General features: G+C 27.2%; 1 protein-coding gene across 1 annotated transcript; it reads left to right on the plus strand.

Annotated features, from left to right (window-relative positions):
- The first annotated feature begins 8,989 nt into the window (after positions 1-8,989).
- Positions 8,990-11,419, plus strand: OTC (ornithine carbamoyltransferase). Its single transcript, XM_020363525.2, has 5 exons — positions 8,990-9,189; positions 9,406-9,740; positions 10,235-10,366; positions 10,470-10,745; positions 11,037-11,419. The coding sequence occupies exons 1-5, from the start codon at positions 9,039-9,041 to the stop codon at positions 11,217-11,219; spliced, it is 1,077 nt and encodes a 358-aa protein (XP_020219114.1). The 5' UTR covers positions 8,990-9,038; the 3' UTR covers positions 11,220-11,419.
- The last annotated feature ends 1,082 nt before the right edge of the window (positions 11,420-12,501 follow it).

Here is a 12,501-nt window from a genome sequence, read left to right on the forward strand (position 1 = left end):
ACAAAGTTTAGTATTTATAAGTCATTGATTACGACATATCGATCTCCTAACAGAATTATTAATGGCGAAATTGCAGGACATATTTTCCTCGGTGAAGCTAATTCCCCCATTGACCCGGAATCCAAACAAAGGAAAGATTCCAAGTTGCAATCTAAGACGAAGCCAACTCAAAGAATAAAGCGATTCTAATGGAGAGAGATCTCACAATCTTTATGCTCTCACGCTCCACAGTAATTACTTTCATTTTCATAGCTAATCAAAACAAATTTAATTCATGAAAATGCCACAATACCTCACCGAAAGAAAAAGGAATAAAGTGGTAGACACAACAAAAGATTGTCTTACTACCAAACTTAGCTTTTTTCTTTTTACCTTAACAAATTTAACTTTCTATATGCACTTCTTATTTGAGTTTAAAATTGATTATAAGCAACTTAAAATTAATTCTACGCGTAAATAATCCAAAATTTAGGATTTTTTTTAAAAATGATGTTTAGTGATTTTCTTCTCATAAATGCCTTCCTTTCTTTTTCTGTGGATCTTTGACGTGCTACTCTTTGAATTATTTAGAATACTAGAAATCAAATTATATTTCACAATAAATTATTTGACAAAAAATCTATATTGCACGTTATACCTACACAAGGACACATAAATAATTTTGTCATTTCAATCCTTGTCCAATAAATCATCATCTTTATAATTTTCGTATTTGACATTTTCTTAATAGTTGATCATACATGTTCGAAAAGGAAAAGAAAGCATACTTAAAAAAATATTTTAATGTTCAAGTTAATTTTCAGAATTAAACAAGTCAAACATAATTAATATTGTAATAAATGTTAGAGAACTTTTTTTTTTCCTCTTATATGTTACTATTTATATTATCTTTAATGGATTTGATTCGTACGTTAGGTCCATCACTCATCATCATACCTTTAATGAAGTTGTTTTGGTATTCTTTATGCATTACTTTGATCCTTATTACGAAATGAGGAGTCCTTGACCTTACCCTTTGGTCAAATACCTTTGGTATACACCTTTTTTTTTTTTTTTTTTCCCATTGTTGGTCTCGGATGAATGCTTATGAACCCACTTTTAGTTATACATTTGCACTGGGAATTTCTCGCCCCTTTGATTGTATAGTCAACAGAAGCATAAATAATGGTCTAACATGTTATCACTACATGAGATAGAGCATAGAGGTGATGTGATGTGATTATTCTATATATAATGCATTTGCTTGTTGTATATCTTCTTGGAATGCCTAGAACTATATAAAGTAATGTATATGTGTTACTTGTTATTGACATAACAATTGGGGATTGGGGTTACTCGATATCTAGATGAAGAAAATATTAAATATATTGTAACAATTGATACATTTATGCTATAGGTAACTATAAATATAGAGTAATTCTTGTAAAATATTTAGGTATTATTTATATCTTTTTACATATATATATATATATATATATATATATATATATATATATATATATTCTATTACTTTGTTGAAAGAAAAACAAAAATAACCCGTCCGTGGGTACCCGCTCGAACCCACCTCGATTTTTGGAAAAAATTCGTGTTTAGCAGGTTCAGGTTCAGATTTTTTCAAATTGATAAAATTGGAGGCGGGGATGAGAATGTTAATAGTCGTCCCGCCCCCGCTCCCGTACTCGCCCCGCCCTCGTCTCGCTTAATAATATAATTAAAAAATTATTTATATATATATATAAATCAAAATTAGAAACATTTATATATAAAATTTTGTATTATCTTACTTTTCTTTTATTTATTTTTTAAAATTTATTCATATTTATTAGAAAGAAAGGAAAAAAAAAGTTCAAGAGCGGGGACAAAGAAACATGAACCCTACCATAAATGTGGATGAGTATCCAAATTTTACCCCTAGCGGGTATCGGAGACAGGAGCGGAGACGGTTTAAATTTACGGGGCGGGGTGGGGAACATAAAACTCGCCCCGCCCCATTGCCATGCCTAGACAAATATTAGAAATAAGAAAGAAAAAAAAAACCGATACACTAATATCACATAACATAAGAAAATATCAATTTATTATAACTATTTAACACAAAAATTATAATATATATATATATGCGTGACCCAATTATTTCGTGTATTGAATAAATATTTTCAAAAAAAAAATTTATAATGAAAAATGTTTAAGCGAAAATTTAACTTATATAAAAAATACTTAATCAATATTTTAAAATAAAAAAATCTAATACTATTTTTATCCTAATTGTAAACAACAAATTAAATTGATCTTCAAATCATTATTATAAACAACAATCATTTATTATTAAAATTATTCAAGATTAATTTTTTTTATATCTTCATTTATTATTAATTCTATTTCTTTTACACACACTTAAAATTGATATTAAATGCGAAAATTACTTAAAATAAAGATTATATTTAAAAATTATTTTAATTTATATCAAAATTAATTAAAAATAATAATAACAATAATTTTTTTAATCTTCATAATTTATCTTATGTTACTTATAATTAAGATCATATGTAATATTATAAATATATGTAGTTAATTTAGAATTTTTTGTAAAAAAAAATAAGTGACATGTGCCATTTTTAAGGGATTATGTTAAAATTTTAAAATCAAAAGTTTACACACATATGTAACATACAAGGACGAATTCACATATATCATAATTGGTCTAATGCCCCATTAATAATTTTTTTATATATTTAGTTTATATATATATATATATATATATATATATATATATTATAAATTTATAATAATGCCGTTATATGTTAAAAATAAAGTGCGTTTACTGTTTTTTATTTTGTAAAAAAATACAAAGTTAATATATTAGTTTTTTTGAAGCATTTTATTTATAGTATATATAATAATCTCTTTATCTCGTAATAAGTATTATTTGAAAAATAAAATAGTCATTAATTTTTAATGTAGTATTAATTATCTTCTTCTTTTTTTATGCTCTTTATAATATTTTTTAGAGAGTATATATTGTATTACATTATTTATAGTAAAAAAGATTGATCATAAGATTTTCTTTTATTCTTGGTTTGTGTAAAATACAATATTTATTATAAGATGAAAAAAGTATTAATTACACTTAAGTTAAGTCCATAAAAAGATTAAGAAATGATGATTGTCCTAAGTTTATGTTATATTATTTTTAAAAAGAAAAAAAGCCAAAATTTTGATATGAGTTTACTTATTTATATAGAAAGAGATGTTTCTGAAAGGATTGAAAATGAGAAAATCATTCAATTTTTAAAAAAATATGAAATATCATAGAAAAAATTTAATATATATTTATATTTTAAAAAAATGTAAATTTATATATTTAATATTATAAATTTATGCATAAGTATTATTTTTACTACTAAAAATTTATGAATTTGTCATTGTATGTATATATTAAAAAACAACTTTACATTTTTAACCAACCACAAATCATAATAAGAATTATTGTTAAATTAGTTATTACAAAAGTTAACAACATACTCACACATGACAAATCACACGTAAAAATCTTTTATTAATTGAAGATAATAAATATGTGCTTAATGAATAGTATTAAATAAAATTACACTATCAATATATGTATATAAACTCTAAGAGACGATTAAGATAAGTAAAACTATGTCCCACACATGTGATTAAATATAAATTTCGACCTCTAATAGTATATGTAGAGTAATGTAAATGTAATTTTATCCATAAATGTACTTGAGCCCGAAACTTTTTCTTATCTTAAATTGGAGCACAATACAAGTTATAAGGTGGTATGGAAGAAGACATATGACTGGGAAAAAAAACAAATTTGAATCTCTAACAAACATTATTTTCATTTATTAATTACTAATATTTGTCGATAAAAATAATATTGGAGGACGATAAATTTTTCCTAACAATCTATTTGAAGCAAAATAATTAGGAAGGATTGAAATCCATATGGAAAGTTTTGATTAGGAGGAAATTAAGAGAAATGATTTATTTTTTCTTCTCCTTTCATTTATATTAATTTCTCTCTTATTAGATAACTTAAAAAATCATATCACAAAAAAAATACAATAACATTATCAGTGCATACATGAGATGATAATTATTCATTAAATTATATATATATATATATATATATATATATATATATTATTTACATATATAGTATTATAGCTATAAATATTATTGATTCCACGTATCTGGTATGCAGTCCTCGTGCCATGTTTCCGTTTGGGGCCCGTTAGACGAGTCCAGAAACTTTCCTTCTTTTTTAAACATAAAAATGCCACCGACGCGCTTTGGAGATTGGAATATAGGGTGATGTCTTCATGAAAAAAAGGTAATTATGTATTAATCATTCATACATTTTCGGTGTAAAATTTTTTACATTCACAACCAATCATATCTTTTAAAATTATTTATTTTATTATTATTTCATTAAATAAGTATTTCTTGTATTTTTTTTTTCATAGTCGTTTTGTCAGAGTTTGTTTTTTTTTTTCATTGTCATATTACTAAAATCAATGAGTTATTAATTTTTTTCTTTCATTTTTTACCCTTAATAATTAATACATATTTCTTGAACAATGTATGTATTTATTTTTAATGTCTACCTAATTTTTCTCTAACTACTCACATAAAGTTAATGTGCATTTATAAGAGTAATATATTTTCAACAAAATACTACTCCATAAAAAACAAAAAAAGGGACAACTATTTAATGGAGTAGTTCAACAGTCTAAAACATGCAAAAAAAAAATAGAGGGTAAAATAGAAAAGTAAGTAATAAATATTTTTGAAAACTAAAATATCAATGATTTCCTTAAGTCCCGTGCAAAACCTTAAACGACTATAAAAAAAACAGAGGGAGTAATTGACATGTCATTATTAAAAGATATGATTGATTGTCAGTGTAAATTTTTTTACACTGATAATATATAAGTGATTAACTCTTAAAAATTTATATATAAAAATAATAATTACTTTTCACAATAAAATAATAATAATATGAGTAATAAAAATAAATAATTATATAATATAGAAGTAGAATGTATTCTATGGATAAAATAAAAATTCACTTAAAATAGTTTCCTTTTATCTTCTCCAAAAATTTCTTGATAATTTTTTTTTGCTAAGCTTTCTTGATACTTCAATTAGTTTTATGTTTTTTTTTTTAAATAGTGACAGTGGGAATTATGGGATAAACAATGGCTACACATAAAATTATCGGAAAGGTCAAAATTGTTTTACTGATATAGCCATATAGGTGTATCTATAATTAAGTAAGAAGCGTGTCTTAGTAAAAAAGATGAATGGTTTATTGTGGTTGTGCGTTGTGGTTTTGAAAAAGAAAAGATTATACATCGGATAGGACAGAACAGAACCCCACAGGAGCTTTCCCGATCTCGTGTCTCCAGTTAAGTGGGCATACTTTCGGCGGAAAACGCGTACTGTCCCCTCTTTATTGTGATTTTTCTCTTAACAGGGCAAAATAATTTCTTTGTAATCTAGGTTAATATTTAGTTAATGTATGGATTAGATTTTTAAACGTGATTTTACACTTTCTGTTCACATTGAATATGAATTTTACTTATGTGCCAAAAAAAAAAACATAGGTTATTGAAAAAATCCAAGTTAACAAAAGAAAGATAGGTTAATATTTGAGATGTCCAGAAATATTATTAAATCGCAATTGTTACATGATTTAGTGCCTTACACAAGAAAGTTATAATTTTTTTTTTATGAAACTTGTAATGCGAGTAGAAAAAGGTGAGAAGGAACAGATCTAGTGGAGTAGATAAAACGAATAGATGTAGGGAAGGACGGATCGGAGATAGTGGGGGCACTTGCCCCACTACTATTTTTTGCATATATTTTTTTTATCTAAAAAATAATATATTTTAAAAAATAAAATTTATATTTTAATAATATATATATATATATATATATATATATATATATATATATTTAAATTATCATATGTATAAAATATAAATTTGAAGAAAGTGTTCATTTATTTAATATTTTTTAAATTTTTAAAAGAGATTAATTCTCATATGTGATAAAAAATACTCATTAATAATGAATTAATTTTTTAAAAATTTAATTATAATATATACTATGCATGTTTACCTTTTATACTTTCTATTTATTGTATACGTTGATTATAAAGATCAAAATAGTAAAGATTGTAAGATTATATATGTTGATTAAAAAAATCAAAATAAGAAAGGTTAGAAGATTTATATTCTATTTTGAATTTGTATTATAAAATATATTTTAAAATAAATTATCGTCTAAAAATTTATATCAGATATTAAAACCATTTTATATCATAAATAAATTAAACTTGTTTTTTTTAATAAAATTTAACATATTTATTTTTATGATTTTATTAGTGTTAACTTATTATAAAGTAGGTCTTTAAGATTGTAGTTCTAACCAAACATTTAAAAAATATTTATGACAGATAAATAAGTCATATTAAAGACATGTAATTTTAAAAAAAGTTAAGTTCAAATCTATTAAATTATAATATAACCTAGTCTTACCCGATTTATTTCCATCCTTAATCATAATTGTAAATATAAAAAATTGTAAAAATAATTATGATATATATTTATACTTTTAAAAATTATATATAAAATTTTTAATACTATAAATATATGAGTAAGTATTGCTTTCATTGTCTAAAATTTCTGGATCCATCGACACCTGCAACAGGGACACCGACTAATACTATTAAGAAAGGGCTAACACTTGAGGTCCAACATGAACTACAAGAATATTCATACTTCCCCACATCTATCATAACCTATGCATGCATCTGGATCATCCAAAAGTGTATCCGTTAACTTAAAGGTTTTTATAGTTTAACGGCTACTTTTAAGTTTAAAATTATTATAATAATGCGATTGTGTTAAATATCTTTTAAAGAAATACTTATAATTAGTGTAATCACTCATCATAATTTTTATATTTAATAAAATTAATAATTAGCAAAAAAAATACACACACTTATAATTAATATAATCACATTAATATGATCTATGAATTAATATATATATATATATATATATATATATATATATATATATATATATATATATTTTGAGAGATAAAATAAAGAGGATCAAATTATTACAATAATAAGTTTAAGACTTATTCCGTTCAATAACTTATGTTATACATTAAATTTTAATAATTTAATTGTTAAATTTATAGTTTTTAATACATAGATTAGGTATACAAATTTTTAAAAAAATAAAATTTATTTGATATTTTATTTCATTAATTCAAATAATCATAAAATTACTTTATACGTTGATTTGAAATAATGAAATAAAATATCAAATAATTTTTAATTTTTTTAAAAATTTGTAAATTTAATATATATATTAAGAATTTTAAATTCAACAATTAGATCATTATCTCCTTATATATATATATATATATATATATGTATATATAAGAATAGTAATCCATAATTGTGAAATAAAATTTATAGGTTGTCAATCAAGTAACATTTATATATTAGTTACATTAGAGTAACCTGACAAAATCAACAACAAACTATCCACTTGAATGGCCTCACAAAAGCTCCAACCTACCTTCAACTAACTCTACCCTACTCCCAAATAAACATGATCATGCAGTTCAATCACCAAGAAAAATGTAAGGATGAACTAGATTTCAAAACAATAATCATACAATAAGTATAAAAGTGGAAAGCTTATATACTACTCACCAACACCAACATGTATACCAACAATAAAGCTCCCCTAGTCTACAACATATTAACACAACATCATACCTGAACATGGCATCTAACATCTTCAATGGTAAACAACAATTTCATCCATACACTGGCAACCATGTCATTCAACTATACAATCAACATGCATATGAACAATATCAAATCACATCACATCATATGCATACACCTCAACTAATGTATCATCACGATTCATCTATGAAAACCTCCTACAGCATAATGAACAATTCAAATGATTTGACTCTACCAAATTAACATGACCTTTTTATACTTGTTAGGTCAACAACCAAATTGGAATACAAAACCCTAATAATATGATTTATCGAATATTGTCACTTAAACTAGAAAGTCTAATGTTTCTGTCAAAATAGAATAACTTGAATATGAATTTATCATCGACTACCTTATGTATAAAAAAGGAGAAAATGTTAAATTAAAAGGGTGTAAAATTAAACAAATTAAAGAATAAAAAAAGATTAAAAATATTTTAGATTTAAAAAAAAAAAAAAAGAAGATGTACTTATTAAAAAAAAAATCTATATATGACGAGCCCAATAACTATTCTCTCATTATTCTAAGCCCAAGTTCAAGCTTGCAGTTGCAAATTGGGTAATATTATTTCAAACCCAAAGTTAAGGATGTTAATTTGAGTAGGGCCAGCCCATTTGAGACGGCCTGCTACACAGGTTGGGTCAAATGTGTGCTGCCAAATTATTATAGTAAACATTTCGACAAATTATTTAATTAATAATTAAAATTAAAATTTTTAAATTAACCTCCACTTTTCTATTATAACAATGGTACTAATATGATGTATCTATTATTAAAAATAGTAACTAATTTTTAGCATATAAAATGAAATATATTTTTTCAATATAATCTATTTCGTTTTCACGATTAGATAAATTAACCTCCAATTAAAATTGACTTAGTTAAATAAACGAATATTTATTAAAAATAAAATTCAATTTTGGAATATAACAACACATCACTCTGATAATCACTGCAGTTTAAAGTTTTTACATACAAATAAAAAAAGTTATAAATATATTACTTTTTTTGATATACAATTTTAATAAAAAATAACATACAAATTATGATGATTAGAGAATTTTTGAGTTGATAGATGAAAGGAATAGAGAAAGAAAAATAAAGTAATCGAAAATAAAGAAAAAAGAAATATAAAGGAGGAAATAGAAGAGTGAAGTAGAAAGTAGAGAGTGTATTTGAAGTGAAGCAGAAAATGGCTGCCATCTCCTGTCACTGTTATCGGAGCGTTGGCTCAGACAAACCCTACCTCTCCGCTCACGCTCTCCGCCGTCGCGCTCCTTTCCCCGCCGTCTCCGTTTCCTTTCCACGCAGAGTGTCGTGCGTCGCCTCCTCCGCCGTCACTCGTAAGCCTACTCTACTCTTCCCTTTTCCATTTCCGATTCTCAACACTTTCGCATTCCCACTCTATCTTAGCTCCTCAACTTCCACATCGTCTAATTCTCATTTCAGATTCTAATTGCATCCGATTAGGGTTTAAGGATGATTGATGTTTGTATTCCGTTAATGTACTAATTGAGAAGCATTGTTGATTTTCAACCTCTGTTCTCTTGTTTTTGCAGCGAAAGTTGGGGTGAAAGATTTTGTGCACTTAGATGATTTTGATAAGGACAGTCTTTTGAAGATGTTGGATCGGGCCATTGAGGTGAAGGCGTTGCTAAAGTCAGGGGACAGGACATTTCGGCCTTTTGAAGGGAAGACCATGGCGATGATATTCACAAAGCCCTCCATGAGAACGAGGGTTTCGTTTGAGACTGGCTTTACATTGCTAGGTGGCCATGCTACATATTTAGGACCTGATGACATCCAAATGGGCAAGCGAGAGGAGACTCGCGATATTGCTCGTGTTTTGTCTCGTTATAATGACATCATTATGGCTCGCGTTTTTGCTCATCAGGTATGCTCCTCACTTGCCAATTGCCATTGCTTGTTCACAACAATTTCATAATAGATGTTGCTACTGGTTCATAACTTGAAACACAAAATAAGTCAATATGCTGCTATGATACTTATTTGGTGCTTACTGGAGAATGATATTCGCCTATGTTATTTCTGACCTGTGTCATGGGTAGTGTATAATGTTGGATTACTTGTAATGTAATGCTAACATGAGACCTTGAGATGAATTAACAGTATCTTACAGGAGTATTTTATTATTATTATTATTAGTAGCCCCTCAGCTGTGAACTGATTCTCATGTCTCTTACAATTTTAACGAGCTTATTATCACGATAAAAGAATTTGCTTTCCAATTGTGGGCATTGTCATCTCATTGGGTTGGGAGAAATTTTTATCTGCTCCAGTATGTGATCAATCATTCTGACAGGAAAACAAACACTTTTGGTTTTCCTTTTTTTTTTTCTTTCTTTTTTTTGTAAAAAAAAATTGTAGGACATACTTGATCTTGCAAAGTATTCAACTGTTCCAGTCATCAATGGGTTGACAGATTACAACCATCCCTGCCAGATAATGGCAGATGCCCTCACTATGATTGAGCACATTGGTCGGTTTGAAGGTACCAAGGTCAGGTTATGTTGCTTGTTTTGAAGAGTTTGCTTCTTTCTAATTCTTGGTGGCCTTGGCAAGGGAATAGTTGTCTGATCGTATTTTGCAATACACATGTCAGGTTGTCTACGTTGGAGATGGAAATAATATTGTTCACTCTTGGTTGTTGATGGCATCTGTAATTCCGTTTCACTTCGTTTGTGCATGTCCAAAAGGATTTGAACCTGATGCAAAAACAGTTGAGAAGGCAAGGCAAGCTGGAATCAGCAAGATTGAGATATCTAATGATCCCAAGGAAGCTGTTAAAGGAGCTGATGTTGTGTATTCAGACGTCTGGGCGAGCATGGGGCAAAAGGAAGAAGCTGAATACCGTCGCCAAGTGTTTCAAGGATTTCAGGTACTTTACATTTACATAATTTTTGTCACAAAAGATCATGCTTTTAGGTTAAAAGATCACATTTTGTTAAATTTGTAAGTTGTGACATTATTTTCTAGCAGCCACCTACTCAAATGGTACAGGTGGGTTGTTTATTGCATAAATCATAGGTTCAATTGAAAAAGTTTGTTATTTGACTTAACGATTATGTTGTGTTGGAATGATGATAGGTTCCGTTTTGTGGCATTGGTTTGTGAAGATGATTGAATTGTTTTATTAATGTTTACACGAAATTGCAATTGCGTTTTGCAGGTAAACCAAAATCTGATGGATATGGCTGGTTCAAAGGCATTTTTCATGCATTGCTTACCAGCGGAAAGAGGGGTGGAGGTGACTGACGAAGTCATTGAAGCTCCAAATTCAATAGTCTTTCCGCAAGCTGAGAATCGAATGCATGCACAGAATGCCATAATGCTTCATGTACTTGGCAAGTAGATCATCTCATTCTGAGGTTGAGCATAACTAGCTAGCTACACTCGCGCATTAGTTGGTTTTAGGCCTTCAGCTAGCAATATCTTTTGGGCTTTCAGTTTAGTCTATTAAATTGGAATTTTGAGTTGAGTTGAGATGGTAATACTAGCAGTTCAAAACAGCTAAATCGTATAAAATTGGCGTATCGACTTTTCTTTTTCTCATGCTCTATCACAACGTCTTTCATTCTTTCATGAGATTTAGTTCCTCTAAAGAAAAAAAAATGCACTTAAGCATGCCGTCAAAGTTTCAATTCCTTTCTGGTCGTGTGCAAGAAGAAAAAATTTCTTGAGAAGTAAATTAGGAGTGATAGTAACGCATTTTTTATACACTTTTTTCAACACACTTTTTAATGTTATTGAAAATTATAAAATCCTGTAAAATTCATTAAACATGGAATGAAATTTACGGGTTATTTTTATTTTTCAACAGATTTCAGTTAATAAGAATACATGTGGGAAAACGTATGTTGAGGATTATGTTAGTAGCGTTTCTCTCAAATAAAAAGCCTGTCCATTATAAAATTGACGTAGTCACGCTAACCCTTAACATGAGCAGACGAGCACTGAACATGGTTTTTGGCGTAGTAACAATTAGCAAGCAAATAAAATCGAATTAGACTCATATTTTTCCAGTCAGGTAGTTCGCTCTTTTCAGTTAACCTCTCATAAATGTATTATAACAACAATGGCAGCAGCCTTACATATGCATGACATCAGTAAAAAAGACGGTTGAAATATGAAGTCGGAAAGTTCGGTAACCATGACTTACATCAGTTAAAAAGACGGTTGAAATAATGTGACCATACATTATAAAACTCAAAATATAGAAGAGTATCATAGAAATACATTTTGTAATTGATTAATAAAAGATACAATCAAATTATATAAAAATCCTATATATAGAGAGCTAATTAAAACTAACAATTATCTCCACCAGGTTAACAACAACTGATTGTTCTAGTAAACTAATACTCTTGAAAACTTATGTGTTAATATTAAACAGGAGAGACAGTTTATACTTTCCCCAAAGCTCAAGTACAATGAAGACTCGAACCAGCTTGAGTTTCCCTTAGCTTATTTTTTATAAAAATAAAAAAGAAGTGAAAAGAAAAGAAGAGCAAAGGAAAGAAAAAAATATAGAGAAAAAAAGTGAAAATATAAATTATTTGATAAAGAAAAAATGGAAAGAAAATAGAGTAAAATTTAATTTTTTATTGATAATCTTATTTTTAAAAATAAATAAC

This window comes from Cajanus cajan, chromosome 4 (assembly GCF_000230855.2).
Source record: "Cajanus cajan strain Asha chromosome 4, NIPB_CcT2T_4, whole genome shotgun sequence".
Classification (NCBI taxonomy): Eukaryota; Viridiplantae; Streptophyta; class Magnoliopsida; order Fabales; family Fabaceae; genus Cajanus; species Cajanus cajan.

Bases quoted from the DNA above. Each gene is read 5' to 3' on its own strand.
- OTC (XM_020363525.2), top strand. From the start codon at position 9,039: ATGGCTGCCATCTCCTGTCACTGTTATCGGAGCGTTGGCTCAGACAAA. The intron at 9,190-9,405 runs GTAAGCCTACTC...TTGTTTTTGCAG, and splicing joins CGCCTCCTCCGCCGTCACTC to CGAAAGTTGGGGTGAAAGAT. The intron at 10,367-10,469 runs GTCAGGTTATGT...TACACATGTCAG, and splicing joins GTCGGTTTGAAGGTACCAAG to GTTGTCTACGTTGGAGATGG.